The sequence below is a fragment of the Bombyx mandarina genome, chromosome 11, assembly GCF_030267445.1.
Source record: "Bombyx mandarina strain Sakado chromosome 11, ASM3026744v2".
Classification (NCBI taxonomy): Eukaryota; Metazoa; Arthropoda; class Insecta; order Lepidoptera; family Bombycidae; genus Bombyx; species Bombyx mandarina.
This window is the reverse complement of record NC_143218.1, coordinates 11,632,037-11,648,072: the sequence shown is the minus strand read 5'-3', so window position 1 is coordinate 11,648,072 and position 16,036 is coordinate 11,632,037. Positions and strand designations below refer to the sequence as shown.

At 34.3% G+C, this 16,036-nt stretch overlaps 1 protein-coding gene across 2 annotated transcripts; it reads right to left on the bottom strand.

The window, feature by feature from the left end:
- Positions 1 to 1,349: 1,349 nt before the first annotated feature.
- Positions 1,350 to 13,412, bottom strand: LOC114243572 (uncharacterized). 2 transcript variants are annotated; one of them, XM_028175104.2, is made up of 8 exons: positions 13,308 to 13,412; positions 12,658 to 12,760; positions 11,096 to 11,227; positions 9,798 to 10,038; positions 9,297 to 9,455; positions 7,897 to 8,054; positions 6,105 to 6,159; positions 1,350 to 6,026 (listed from the first exon to the last, which is right to left on the bottom strand). In XM_028175104.2, exons 1-8 carry the CDS (start codon positions 13,380 to 13,382, stop codon positions 5,834 to 5,836), a joined length of 1,116 nt encoding a protein of 371 aa, XP_028030905.2. In that variant the 5' UTR covers positions 13,383 to 13,412; the 3' UTR covers positions 1,350 to 5,833. The 2 variants fall into 2 exon arrangements, with proteins under 2 accessions (XP_028030905.2, XP_089587095.1); XM_089730969.1 differs by lacking the exon at positions 9,297 to 9,455.
- Between the last annotated feature and the right edge of the window lie 2,624 nt (positions 13,413 to 16,036).

Sequence of the window (16,036 nt, the reverse complement as noted above, 5' to 3'; positions counted from 1 at the left end):
TATTTTTCTCATAAATACTGTCAAAAGAGCGTAGTTTAGTTTTAGTTTTTTTTTTTTGTTTACCTATGTTTTGACGACTATTAACAAAATTAATAGTTTATCTTACTTTAAAAGACAGTTAATGTAACTTTTAAAAAATAAAATATAAATGTTGCAAAGATGATTAATATTAAAAATACCACTTGTTAAACCTAAAACACTCTCCTGTAAAATTAGTAAGTTTTGAGATTATACAGTTTTAATGTGAGACAACGATATATTGACGATTTTGCGGTCGGAGCTACTAGGTGTTATTTGGTTCTGATAGAAATAACGATTTGAACACAGACACCCGCCTTATTATGAACGTGATTGTATGTCGGCTGTCCCAACTTTCAAATAAAAATGCTTAACTGCTTCGCGCTAGACATAGGCAGTGTAACAGTACCTCCTATATGGGCTCACGATACGCTTTGCACCAGCAAATGTAGGTTGGTGATCGCTGTTCGCTGGTATAGTCTTCAAATAACGCTGCTCACAATGTAAGTTATAACCAGTGGAAGGTAACTCAGCGCAATTAGATTTGCGGGTATGATGTTGTACTATTAAATTTTTTTTTTTTATTGCTTAGTTGTATGTGGATGAGCTCACAGCCCATCTGGTGTTAAGTGGTTACTGGAGCCCATAGACATCTACAACGTAAATGCGCCACCCACCTTGAGATATAAGTTCTAAGGTCTCAATTATAGTTACAACGGCTGCCCCACCCTTCAAACCGAAACGCATTACTGCTTCACGGCAGAAATAGGCAGGGTGGTGGTACCTACCCGTGCGGACTCACAAGAGGTCCTACCACCAGTAATTACGCAATTTATAATTTTGCGGGTTTCATTTTTATTACACGATGTTCCTTCACCGTGGAAATCAATCGTGAACATTTGTTGAATACGTATTTCATTAGAAAAATTGGTTCCCGCCTGCGGGATTCGAACACCGGTGCATCGCTCAACACGAATGCACCGGACGTCTTATCCGTTAGGCCACGACGACTTCAATATTATTTATTCATCGTGGAAGTAATTCGTGTACACAAGTTAGGTACGTATTTTTTTAAAGAAATTAACACTTGACTGTAGGAACCGAACCTGATGTTCAGATATAAATTATGTTTATTTCACTTTATGGACAGTGTCGTACTCACTTTAGGTATAACATAAATAAATTATATTTAATGTGTATATTTAATTGGTAATTCAAAATGTGCGCTTGAAATTTAGAGATCGCTCACACTTTTTAACTGAAGTCTATTTTAAAATTAGCATTTTTTTTTTTTTATGATAAAGTTAATAAAACCGAACAAAAACAAACAGTAATAATCGTCAACAAGTATAATAGACATCACAACAACCATTGGGATTTACTAAGTACAAGAGACTACACTTAACAAATATCTAATCACACGACTTATGGGTACAACATATATTATTTTCATTATTGAATATAAAAGTATTATTAAAATTTTAATTTAATTCTACTCTTCAGTCGTCTGTGACTATAGGCGTCACGTGTGCTTTAGAAAATATTATATGTGTAAACAGTAGTAGTACGTAATATTCTAAACACATTCATATGCCAATTCCATCCCAGTGACTAGTATTATGAGATATTGTAAATGGAACTTTTATTGTACTGTCTTGAAGAGAAAATAAACAGAAAATAATGTTTTTCTAACAAAAGTTTTTTTAAAGCTGAATATTCTAACCGGCTTAAGAAGATAGAATATTGAGATAATTTTTTGACACAGTCGTAAAATAACGGAAAGCAATTCAATCCAGCAGAGAGTTCAACTAAGTCTCAAGACGAGTGGTGTCGTTATTGCGTCTACTGTGTTTGGTAGCCGTTTGACATTGTCTATCGATCGAAGCTAAAATGGTCTAGAAAGTCATAAAAACTACGTGACTTAATATTTTATAGAACTGTCAAATTATTATGACCACTCGTTACAATTCGTATATCGCGCGTGGGAAGAGACAGATTGTCTAAGACCGATGTAAATAAAAGGATTCGAGCCTTACACACCCCAGCAAGGGGTAATAGGACAGTAAGGTGAAGAAGAAGGAAGTGTTGTCTCTATAAAATGGGGTTAGATTACAACATTTATCTACTATTTATAAATCAACATTACCTCTTCTAACGGGTACAAAAGAATCGAAGTATAAGACTGTATATAACATCACAATCGGGAACGATAACTTATATTTTATGATGTTTTGGCACTGCATGCAAAGTAATACATAAAAAAAATTAAGAAACGTGTGAAGGATAGGGAATTTTAGCCGCGGCGGTCTTCCACCATCTGCATTCGTTTTAGTAGCTGCAAGAACGGTTACCATACATCCTATTAATTAAACTTAATTAACCATTGATTACATTACGTGTTACGTTATTAAAATATAAGAATAAATCATTAATAGATCAACGTTAAATTATAATACTAGTATCTCAGTCACAAATAAATCATAAAGAAATATTGTAATACCATGAATGAGCTTTATCTAAATGTTCCAAATACACAGTTGCCATTTAAGTAGGTAAAATTAAGTAAACACACATTTGGCTTTTGTCATACAAGAGATTCGAAATTTCGAACATAGAACGATAATACATTAAAATATGTAATCTAATGTAATGTAATCATTAATCCATTAACATCCAAAATGGATGCACTATTTTTAACCAAAGTTGTCTGGATTATTTCCATATTCATAAACACATAATAATATTTCAATAAAGGCTTTCTTAACATAACTTTTGTACATTTAAATATAAATATTCGATTGGGCTTTCTATGGCGTACACTCTTTAGAGTTCTGAAGCCAAAGGGTATATATACCTACATATCTGAAACTTTTAATTTCGCGGTAACTATTTTTTTTTATGTCTCGATTTTATAGTAAATAGGCAGCTTATATTTTTATGTGTTTGATGTTTATTACACGTTATTTTTCCTTCATAATGGAAATAATTCAAAAATATGAATGAAAATCTGCCTTCAGGATCTGAACATCTTCACGGTCGCATACGAGTTACATTAGGCGTTGCATCGTTTGGAGCCTCTGGGTCTGCGGAGGGACTTCGGTTCCCTCTGTATTTTGTACCGTATGTTCCATGGGGAGTGCTCTGAGGAATTGTTCGAGATGATACCAGCATCTCGTTTTTACCATCGCACCGCCCGCCACCGGAGTAGAGTTCATCCATACTACCTGGAGCCACTGCGGTCATCCACAGTGCGTTTCCAGAGATCTTTTTTGCCACGTACCATCCGGCTATGGAATGAGCTCCCCTCCACGGTGTTTCCCGAGCGCTATGACATGTCCTTCTTCAAACGAGGCTTATGGAGAGTATTAAGCGGTAGGCAGCGGCTTGGCTCTGCCCCTGGCATTGCTGAAGTCCATGGGCGACGGTAACCACTCACCATCAGGTGGGCCGTATGCCCGTCTGACTACAAAGGCAATAAAAAAAAAAAAAAATCTTTTAGGCCATGTCGACTTATGTACATACACTTAGTCAATTTAAGAGATCCAAAATTATTCGCAGATTGTTGAAATTCGATTGCAAATGTATTTTATGAACCGTAGCATAATGTTGTATCTAAATTTGGAAAAAAAATTGAGTGGTACGATCTACGAATTGAATGTTTTTTTGGTAGATATTCTATTTTCCTGCAGTCTGTCAAATTCTGTAGAGAATACGTCATGTGAGAAAAATAGATTTTTGAGAATAAAGTCACTATTCTTAGCATATTATGATACTTCAATTAAATTTACTAATTAATTAAATAACAAAATATTTAAACATTTTCATTTGTCATGTTAACAAGTTATTATACCCAGGATTAATTATTGATGGTTAGCTCAACCTGTTTCGATTTCTTACAAGAGAAAATCATTTATGACAGCTCGATGTAGTCATGATTTTCATCAGAATCGGTTTCATAGCTTACAGCAGACATAGTGTCATCTAGCAATTAGCATAAGTGTCGCTTGAGTCATTTGAACATATTATTATGGGTTTATTTATTTAGAGAAAATGACACCATAATGTAACAGTACAAAGACTAATACTATGTAGATCGGATTTAGCCCATACTTAATAAATATGAACAGGAACAAAAGCCGCAAAAGACATAATTTTTCAGTATCAAAATTAAATTGCTTAGGCCCGTATTTATATAAATTTTGCAGTTATATTTTCTTTACTACTAAATTTATAGTCTAAATATTATTGGACGTAGTTAGAAGAAATACCTACTTACATTTATATCAAACGATTTAATAGTTGGTAGTGATAAATTAACCCTCCCCCTGTCCTTCGGGTGTTATAGATTTCATAAATATTATGTTTTTTATTTGTCAACATTACATTATATATTCATGTAAAACAAATTTTTATCAGCATTTTACATTCATCATTGGGGTTACTAAGTTGGTTGCGAAGATAAGCTGTAGATCATTGAAAACTATATTCCAATTAGTTGAGTCATTTTACAACTTAGCGTTCACAAACGCATAGACGAAGATACCGCTTCCGTTTTAAAATATATTTTTTTGACAGTAACTAACCTAAACAGTTACATCATCTTGCATCTTTCTCAGCTTACCTTCGATTGCATATAATAAATACCCTATTAAAGTTTCTATCAAAGAAAACTGTGGTGGTTCGGACAATTTCAAATTTTCTCTATGAATTTCAGGAGTGTTATGTTTGGGACTTGTGACTGACTTCATTCATCAAAGCGATGCAGACCTTACTTACGCAAATCCGTAGTTAAGTTATATTTTTGCATAGTTAATTTTATTACAAATTTACTTTATTGAATAATTTGATTAGTTAATTGATTTTCGAATATTGTTGTTTAAGATTTGAACGAATAATATTGAATTTATTGTCATACATACACAGGTGTCAGATGAATAACTTTTATCGTACAATAAATATGTCTTTAGATTAGGCATTTACAAACATACAAGTAGGTATTATTGATCATTCTTGCCTTACATTTTATTGAAACCATTCAAATGACACTGTAGCAATTATTAAAATCAATCAATGTTCTTGTATTGGTTTTTATTTTAGCTTTTAACGTTAATAGAATAAATTTTTAATCAGGTTCATTAATTATAAAATTCGCTTTTATCAGTCTTTTTATAATAAGTCAACAGACTTTAGATTAGTTAAATAAAATTTTACTTGAATATTTATGTAGGTGTGTAATTAGTTTTGTATTTAATGAAAATAATAAATAATAGGATAAGGGTGTCGATTAGGTCAATTCACTAGAAAAGAACATTGTTGTATTTTGATATTGGCGTAGGTTTAAGTGTTGCTCCTTAGAGAGGATTTATTTATTTTATTTTATTTTTAGGATGAACGACAATTAATTGTCGTACAATCTGCTTATTTTTGTTTGTTGTTAGTTTGTAACTTGAGAACATTAACTTTATAAATGGATATTGATTAAACATTTCTATAACACTCATTACGTTGAATATTACTATACAAACAAATATACACACTTTTTACTCATTTCATTATGAAATACACCCTTATAGCCTTATAATACTGGGCCTGAAAATACATAGTATCAACAATATATATCCTCATCAGATAGGAGGGACACGTCGAAAAGTCCACAAGGCTATAAAAATTAAATGTATAATATTAATAATGGTACATAATTTATAACGTTACTAAAATTTCAATTTGTTGTATATGTTTACCAAAAATTTTCAACATTTACAAGTTTGGTTAGTTCATTTGTCTCATATGGATGACACGTGACTTGAATTCTTATCTACGACGAAGGGGGTTCGTGTGTGATACCTTTGTCGTCTTCCTGGAATATAGTGACACAGGTATCGGCAGGATGCGGCGTAGATGGCGGACTGTTTGCAGGAGGAGGGGCACTGCATGCCCGTATCTCATTGTCCACAGACAAATGCGTCATTTCTATTGTTGTATTGTCACCTGTATCCTCCCAGCTCGTTCTATAACAGGTATGCTATTTCTTAACAACATATCACCATAAATCTTTTTTCATTATACAAAAACGAAGTTCTACTCACCCGGATGTGCACTCTTGTATTACGTTAATGTTGTTCATACTATCTACCGGTGTAGCTGTAATTAAAAAAAAACAGTTTCAACTTCTGAGTGACTCTGAAGTAGTTTTTAATTTTTTATTAGGAAACTTATAAAATCTAAAACAATTAATATAATGCTCAATCTCAGGGTAATTAAATATTAATTGGTATTCATTTATACAGGGTGTTTGTTAGATACCCAAAACCAAAGAGAAAAAATGGAGTATCTTATTACAAACGGCAAACTAATTATTTTCAATTGTTGTTAACTTATAGATTTTGGTAGTTATTATTTGAATCCTGGATATATTATTAAATCTCGCGAAAGGTAGCTGGCGACCTAATTTTCAATGTATTTATTACATTCAGCGCAGTGCAAAACCCGCCAGTAAAAAGAAACGGACAAGTGTCTGAAGATTCTGGAATCCATTTCTTTTTCTTTTTTTTATCCTACCTAAGGTGATGGTTTTGAGAGACCACATCAGCGTCATCGGGCGAGTGGATTCTATCTAACGATCCTTATACAAACAGCTACGCGGGCCTCCAGAATTCATATTGTTGATGTTTTGTACGTATATCACAAATACAGATACACGGACAAAAAAAAAATGAAACAAGTGTTACTAGATTTCGCAAAAACAATTTATAGAAAAATTCAACAGGAAGCTTACTGTTACGGTGCTATAGAAGTTAGATTTTAGTTTGCTAAATGGACGTTTTGGCGGGAACGCGAGAAGTGAAGTTGTGTGATTTGTTTTATTTTGTCTATTGAGTGTTTCTTCAGGTTTAAATGTGTAATAACGGTGGTTTATTAACTGTTTAATATCTGTGAAAGTGCACAAATGTGGGAAAATGAAACAAAGGACGTAACTTCACGGGATCCTCCAAAAACTCCACTGAAAAAATTTCAGTAAATTACCACCATTTTACTGAGATTTTATTTCATCCCTTATCGTTTCATTTCATTGAATTTCATCCCAGTTGATTAATGTCTCAAAAGAATCATCTTCATTTCATTTTACTCTATATTATCATTTTCCATAAAAATAAAAATATAAATTTAAATAAGAAATGACCTAAAGGTTTTAGTTACCAGGTCATAAGAACCCTTTAAAAAAAAAGTTTGCCAAATTTCATGATAGACAAACGCGAAAGACCCTATACGTTTTTATGAGTGACAAAATAAACAGTGAGTGACAAAATACTGTTATCTCTTTTGATTACGTCCACTAAGAAGCTTGATTTTCTCATTCCATTAAAACAGTATCAGTCAGACAGAGTGTCAGTCGATCAAAAAACAAAGTGATCCTATAAAAGGGTTCCGTTTTTTTCCCTCTGGAGACCGGAACCTCAAAAAATTTAAACTTATAACGGAACCAAATATTGTACGTGCGATACCGCCCCTGCCGCCGCCTTACCCCCCGCTGAGACAGAGCTCTCTGAGCGAGAAAACACGCGCCCTCGGCGCGCGCGACGACTACCGCCAAAATATTGGCAAAATAGTCTTAGTTTATATGTACTGTTCTCAACTCATTTTGTATTATTTTAGTTATTGTGTCGCTTTTATATTAAAACCTTATACAAATCTGTGTTAACATCATTTCCATATCTCTTCGCAAACAGCCCGGAACACCGAATTCACAGAAACCCACAAAAACTCACGAAGGCCCCGCCCGTCGGACTTTTAGTGTTAAAAACCGACTTTTAAATGTTGCTAGGAAACAGTATGCATTGTAATTGATATTTTACAGATAAAAGCTCTTTTAAAACTAACGTTGAATCGTGTCGTCCCGAAGTCGTTGCTGTCTTGCGAGGGGTCTTCTCCGAGTGTTATCGCGTACGCGGAGTGTGACGCCCGCACACGCACCGCTCCCGTGCAAGTCCAGTGCCAACGAAGACTGTGATCCACATTCCGAGTCCGCTGCACTTGCACTATAGTGGAAGCATTAGTACAATTAATTAGTCACGAATCGAATGTCTGGATAGCGATCAATTATCTTTTTAAAGTTATTTTAGGAAAGTTTGTACTCGGGACTATAAGGTTTTACATACATGAATTCAAGCTTTTTAAGGATAACTATGAGTATGTATCGATTAAAGAAAGCGGAAATGTCGTAACTTGAAAAACTCAACTTTACACCAGAGCCTTAAATATAATGTAATATCGTAAAAATCATTTAGCCCAAAATGCAAGTTACTGCGTTTCTACTTACTTCCGTCGGTACGTTAATGCTGGAGAATTATAGTCGGACAGGTTTATTAATATCTGGTCGGTTCGGTTTTTGTTCAGATGTTAAGGGTATCCGATCTAGGTCTAACTAGTGTTGCTCATATAATACTTAAATATTTTACAATTATAACATGCATATATTCCGTAGTAGTGATCTCTAATGTATTTCGTCTAATAAATATCTAACACTTATTTCCTTTCTTAGTTACTTATGATTCTGAACATTAATAACAGAAAAGAAATCGTATATTCGGCCGGATGTTCATGATTACGACATTTAAAAATGCCCATGGAAATTTTATGAAATTTATTAAATTCTTTTACAAGTAAACTTTTCAAATGCGCTTTTAGACGCTGCGGCTAGGCTGACCTTAGTTGAAAAATAAATAAATCCTTCGGGTATATTACGTTTTTCCGGATGAAAAGTATCTAATGTGTGTTACTCGGCCCTCGACAACGTGTTTGCGAAATTTCATGATGATCGGTTGAGGGGTCAAGACGTGAAAGCGTAACAAACAGACTCACTTGGTCGTTAAAGTTGCAAAATTAAAAAAAATATTGTATTCATTCTAATGTTTCTTCGAAATATTTATGACCATTCTAATATGAGCTTCTTTTAAAAAATTGATTTAGGTCAAGACCCCGAAGAAAATACAAATAAAATCAATATCGATTAATAACGATTTTTTATTTTCATTCTTGGGTGTTGTTACGAATTGCTTTTACTCAGGAATGTTGCAAACTCACACAGGTGCGTATTAAATACCCTGGGCTTGAGGGTTACGATGGATAGACATTGTACCGGCGACATTGACATTATGGATGTCATAATGTCAATAATAAAATGGACTCCGGTAAACGCTGAAGACTTGGTAACTCGTATGCCCATATGTGCAAATAAAAAACAAAAATAACATTATGTAACTAAACCATAGATTGTTTACCTGACTGCAGACTGTGGCGGTTCGTCTACGGAGAGCGCGTAGCGGCGTAGAGGACGCCGTAGAGCGCTCACTGGTAGAGCGGCGCGGGTGCTACCAATACGCAAATCTGGCGCTGATCCGAAACGCGCCTTTCCTTTACCTCTCTCATCAGCTGCGTTTCTGTGCCATAGCCCATATGCATACTCACTGCCCTACGCATCAACAAGCCTGCGATTCATGAATAGCGGCTACCGAATAGTATTAATTATGAGATATAAACATACCTGCATACATTTGGTACTTATGTGATATAGTTATAATGTGTTGTGATGCAACTAAATTCAAATGCTCGCAGTATGCAGGGTGGGTAAATGATTGATATGAGAAGGCGTATAAGGTATAATTAACGTCAAGGTACGTACAATTATCTCATTCATTGCTAAAGCATCTAATTTTTAACATTGAGTTTTTGGGAAATATATGTATCAGTACAGTTTTATTTTGGTCGTTTAATAAATGTACCTGGTATGTGATGATGGTCTGTGTCTAAATGGTGGCAGCGGTGCTAGAGGCAATGCGTGTGGCAAGGGAAGCACATGTGGCAGGCGGTAGACTCCGAGCTGGTCGAGTCGCGCGGGTGCTGTACAAGGCGGACCCCGTCTAGGTATAGGGCGCGGCAGTGTTTGTGGTCTCGCTGGTGTTACTTTCGCTGCACTGTCGCGAGCTTCAAATGTCATCACGCAGGCTGCCACCACAATAAAGCCTGGAATAGTCAAGTTTTCAAATTTAAATAGTTAGATACATTTATTGGAACGAAGTTCCTTACAGGCTTGGAGGAGATAGGGATTTTGCTGCGCGACCGAACTGAAAAAAATGTGATAGTAAAAACCGTAAGAGAAAGTCCGTGGAATAAGGCCTTGTTTTCCGCACAGCGATATTTCACCGCGCGATTTTTTTCTCGTAATTATTTTTTTATTTTTTATATGCAACTTCGTTCCTATCCGGTGTCCCACGACACCACACATCTTTTTTTATTTATTTATTGGAGGAATGGACGAGCTCACGGCCCACCTCGTGTTAAGTGTTCACCGGAGTCCATAGACATCAACAAACTAAAATTGAGACATGAGTTCTAAGTCTCGATTTTTACAGTACAGCGGCAGCTCCACCCTTCAAACCGCATTGTTGTTTCACGGCAGAAATAGGAAGGGTGGTGGCACCTACCCGTGCGGGCTCACAAGAGGCCTTATCACTTAGTATAATTACGCAAATTATAATCTTTACAGGTTTGATATTTCTTAAACGATGTTATTCCTTCATCGTAAGGAAATTATTCGGGAACATATGTATTTTACTAGAAAAAATGTTAGCTGTCTGCGGAATTCGAGCACCGTTAGAGTCGAATCGCTCACTAGTTACAAATTCACCGGGCGTCTTATCCCGCAGGTCACGACGCTATCGACTTCATTTATTAGAATAGAAAGGAAGTCTTGTGAGGCTACACACAGTCTAGTCTTTATTTCTGCCGCACAACATTTGAAATGTGGAACATCCGTTGAAAAAAACAATTGAGACTTCAACCTCCATTTCTTAAAATTAGTGGCAACGTTTACGTTCTGGTACTTGTGTGTACCAGTAGTCGATTACTATTGGACGATCCTAGAATCTAATCCCCGTTTAAAAATAATTTAAAAAATTAAAAAAATTTTTTGGAGATAACCAGTTTATCCAGTAATGATTATAGCGTCGAAATGTCGGGAATTTTTTAAAAATAAATTCAAAAAAGTATTTGGAACTGCATAAAGGTCAAAGTGGCACACCTCCAAATCCCATCACGATTGGCCCAGCGTAGGACAAATTATTGAGGTGAAAACCTCGGGCTTCGTCTTTCACGGACACGGTAGCGTTCCCACGTATCTCTTCAGCTACAGACAACGTATCTGCGTAATAACCTGAAATCAAATAGACTGAATATAAAATATGACAAGATATTTTATAACATATTACATATATTTATAAATGAAGAAATTTAGGATTTTTTTTAAAACTAGTACGATATTAGTAACTGTTGTTGTCACCAAATATTTCTTTTTCGTGTAGTTTTAGTTTTATCTGAAAAAATTATATCGACAATATTAAATTCCAGATTTTACGGTATGATACATTTAAACTTATTAGTCTTCATTTACAGTTCCATTATATTTTCAAATTTTCAATAGCATATTTCAAGGTTTTTGTTGGATCAAATGAAGTATTCGCATTGAAAATGTAACCTAAAAGCCGATATATGTTCTGTGAATGAATAAACACATATGTACATTGTGTACAAAGTTCCATCAAGTTGTGTATCCGGAGGATTGAAGTCGGAAACGTCTGTGGAAGCATGTGACATTTGGACAGGAGGAAATGTCTTTCACTTGGCCCTCCATCACGAGCATAAAACGTACCTGATCCATACACTATGTTTATTCTGACCGCAATATATTTTGAATACAAAATATATCAATTTGCAGAACCTAGTAACGAACGTCTGTTTCAGGTCATATATTGGTATATATTTATATACGTTAATCAGCAGATAAGTCCATATAATTTCAAACGGGTACGGGTGAAAATACTATGTAATAGTATAATGAATTAATAAGTAGCTCGAGTTTACCTTTATCTGTTACGCTGTTAATAAAGAATCAGTTTCCCACAGGAACAATTCAACCTAAAGTCTAACTAAATCTTGTAAGCTTCTACTTAGTTACGATTTATAGCTGGTATTCATGTAGCTTCATGTAGTTAGTCCCTCACGCTTATACTAAAAGCGTATTAAAAATAAATGTCATACCTATAAATCAAGCATTTATTGATATTTTATTTATAATGTAGCAGTATATATAGACTAAGTTCAGCATGTATACTATTATCTCTTAAGATGTTTTGCTGCGTGAAATCACATCACAGCTTTAAAATAATTTGCTATACGAAATAATAATTTCAGAAAGTCTAGCTATATATTCGTGACCGGTAACTCCGTAAGAACCTTATTGTTCGCATTTTATTTGTTTTTACAGTGTGTGATTTCTTTAATTGGCAACTCTGATTGTTACTTGCACATTTAACAGGGCTTACAACAAGAGGGTCGCACAGCGTTTATTTCTTTCTTAATGTATTAGGCGAATTCTCGTGATATTTTTTTATTGTAATAAATTTTAATGTTTCGAATCAAATTTAAGCGACGCTATATCATTGATAATTTAAATATAATTATCAAATGTTTATCATTATTAATTAAAATATTTTTATGTCAGAAATATGAATTACCTTATTTGTTCTGGTTTAAAATTTTTATGTCATTAGTTTTTTGTGTGTCGCTACGTAAATTTATACAAACCAATTACGGCCATAGCTCCACCGAGCAGCATCAACAGCAACCCAGCAGATAGTGCACGACAAGCATGCCAAAGGCACTGTGAGCTCATCTTACCACGCACCACCTGCATTAAAAATAACAATTACAAAACAATTAATACAATAAATAAAACACAAAACACGCATAACGAGTTTGAATATTGCAAAAGAATTAATATTCGTTTATTAGGCCAAGTCAATTATACTTTTATCAGTTGTATATTTTAATAAGATTATTTGTTGTAAATTAGAGTGAACAACTTGCTCTACTCTTATTAGATTCAAATATTGTCACATTTTATTGATCTCTGTCCTACAGACACTTCCCACGTTTTGTATCGAGCAATCAAGGGGAGTACATTTATAATTTTATTACTACTAATAAAAGTTTTGATATAAAAATAATATGAAGGTTCGTTTTATTGATAATGTAATGATCATCGAATCATTTGTGCAACAAGTTTTCGAACAACTGTTGAATTCCAGGTCCCAGAAGCTAGACTCCTGGACCTATTATAAAACATAGCTTAGATTCTTAGTAATGAAAATATTAGGTGTGATCTTATAGTTCGTGATTCGACAATGTGTTTATGTGCTCGGGTTAATTACGTGAAGTTATGTACGTCGCGGTACCTGGACATTCCAGGTGGCACCGGAGGCGGGGTGAGCACGCCGCAAGGGGCCCGTGACGCTACGCGCGCGCCTCATGACTACCGTGCTTCACTAGATGAGCTCTCGATGTTAATATGCGCGCGCACACAGCCTCTCTGCTCCAGGCCACCTGCGTCCTAATTTTGTTGACAAGGACCGTGTCGTACCGTACTCGGAAAAATAAACCCACAATGGCAACATTAGGCTCCATTATACGTATTCCTATTTCGTTGTAAATCATTAATTGAATATGAAACTCATTCATCATTCTATTATTAGACACTTTTGCTCCTTGAGATTGCTTTTATTTTATTTAAAGAAAAACTAGATTTTTTTTATAAAGTCTATATAATTTGACGTTTTGAATAGTTTTACTATTCATGTCGTGGTCACAAATGTACATATTGATGAACTATTTCGAAAACCGTTTTTCAGAATAATATTTAAAAAAAAAAAGATTACGAAATGAACATGGAGATGTATTTTCTTTGGCTTTTGCTAGTCGTAGACATTACGGTGCTTTTACGGTTTAATCTCGCATTCTTACTTTGGAACAGACGACTGTCGCTTTAGTGACTACGATAACTGTATAGAATTCGTAACAATGGAAATAACATTAAATGATGACAATAAAAAATGCGAGATTAAACCGTATAATTAGATTTGAATCATGGAGATATTATTTAAGGGGCTAAGATTTGTAGTCGAGTACGCAGCCCCCTTGATTTTATCTTGTTACCGGGGCTGATAGACTTAATTACAATATGACGCGCCGTCTCGCTTGTTCCCGGTATGAAATCCATAAGCTTCTAACAGTTATCAGCTTAAACATAAAATCTGTAACTGATTTGTTACGTAGAATTAATGTCTCAAACTACAAAACCGATGACAGGTGCATTAATAAAGTGTCTATCATCCGTGTATATGTATATATATATGTAATTTTTATTTTTTGCTAATACGAATTTAATAATTCACGAAGCTTTAGTCATAAATCATTAGTTTGTCATAAATAAACAAATTTTGAAAATAAATGGTGTTTATTCTATTTTTTGGAAGAAAAAGTTACCATAAAAAACAAAAGAGAATGTTACATAAAGTGAATATATAGATACATATACATATTTTGAGGTGTTCATGATTTCGGTCATTAGTATAACTATATATTAATAACGAAAAAGAATGCAAGTAATGCAACTAGTTTTTGTCGCGAAAACTCATGAGAAAATCGTCATGAAAAATTCAAATGTATTTTATGGCTATGAAATTGTCGTGGTCTAAAGGATAAGCGGCCGGTAAACTCATATCAATGCTACTACTAACTAGTTTGTATGTATTATCTATAGCTACTACGGCGGTATTCCAATTTTGCAGGCATACACCATTTTTTCTGAAAAAATACGTATTTAATATATGCTCACGAAAAACTCGCACCATGACGGACATTGTGTCATAAAAAATAAGCTTGTGAAAACATAATTTGCGTAATCGGTAATGGTTGAGTGTACGTACGGAAGCAGGTTTAATAATACCCTGCCTATTTCTACTGCGAAGTAGTCAATCGTTCCAGTTCGAAGGATTTGACAGCATTTATACAAAAGTATACAGCGAGATCGTACATCTACTTACACAATAAAATAATTGTCTTAGTCAAGCATGAACTTAGCTTAAATGAATAGTGTTCGTTTACTTTAGACAGTTTTAAAGTAAAAAAATCAATTTTCCACATTTTGTAACGCGGAGTCATATGCTTTACACCAAAACATAAATTGAAAGGTTGTAACAGATGAATAAAAATAGTAAGAAAAGAGCAAATACCACACTCGCATTAGTCATGATGGGACGAATGCAGATTTTGTATTGCTATCACCTTATTACAGAAACGCAGCGTGAGCGGTCTCGGTGCAATTGCGGACAAATTTTGCATGGGATGGAAAATGATAGATTTATCGAGGATAACTTCTAGATATTTAACACCGGTCGGTGGTAACGGTACAGCAGGGTGAAGAGTTTTCCTATCTTTAAGGTTTGTTAACAGAAGGCAGACTCCTCGTTATTAATCGATTAATTACATAGCATTAGTTAGCGTAATTTTAATTAAGCAAGGTCCCTTCTAATTGCCAATTTCATTATGTGTAACACATTGTTCATTGCTTTTGATACATCAACAATCAAACTGGTTTAGTCTTATAAACTATTTGGCTTAGTAACATATTCACAATCATATTCAGTGATTCTTGACATTTACAAAATAATATGTACAAGGAAAATCAGCAGAAGTCATAAATTCTACGAAATCCCTTACGAATTTGATTTATGTTAGGTTAGGTTAGCGTTTTTATGAACATAAACTTCGAGTTTGAAAACAAAAAGGATCGAGATTTATTACGTGTTAGCTAGTTCAATGCCCAAGAGACTCATAAGTGTATGTGTATTAAGGAAAATGAAAATTTACTACTATTATGAAAACTTTGACTTTGCTCTACTTGTAGTGATTTATAATATCTGCAGATAGTGAAAACAGTTACTTCCTCTGATTCAGATGCTTTGCATTTTTACTGTTGCTCAAGTTTATTTCATTGATCATTAAAACGTTAATTAGAAGCCAAAAATTAAAAAAAAATATGTTTAATTAAATAATTAAGTAGGTATATTTTTTGTTTATCATGTAAGGATTGAATTAATGTTATTAAATGTAGTTTAACCGAACG

Coding starts and splice junctions, on each gene's coding strand:
- LOC114243572 (XM_028175104.2), bottom strand. CDS start 13,382: ATGAGGCGCGCGCGTAGCGTCACGGGCCCCTTGCGGCGTGCTCACCCC. Junction 12,761..13,307: donor GTGCCACCTGGAATGTCCAG/GTACCGCGACGT, acceptor TTTTTAATGCAG/GTGGTGCGTGGTAAGATGAG. Junction 8,055..9,296: donor CCGCCACAGTCTGCAGTCAG/GTAAACAATCTA, acceptor CTTCCACTATAG/TGCAAGTGCAGCGGACTCGG.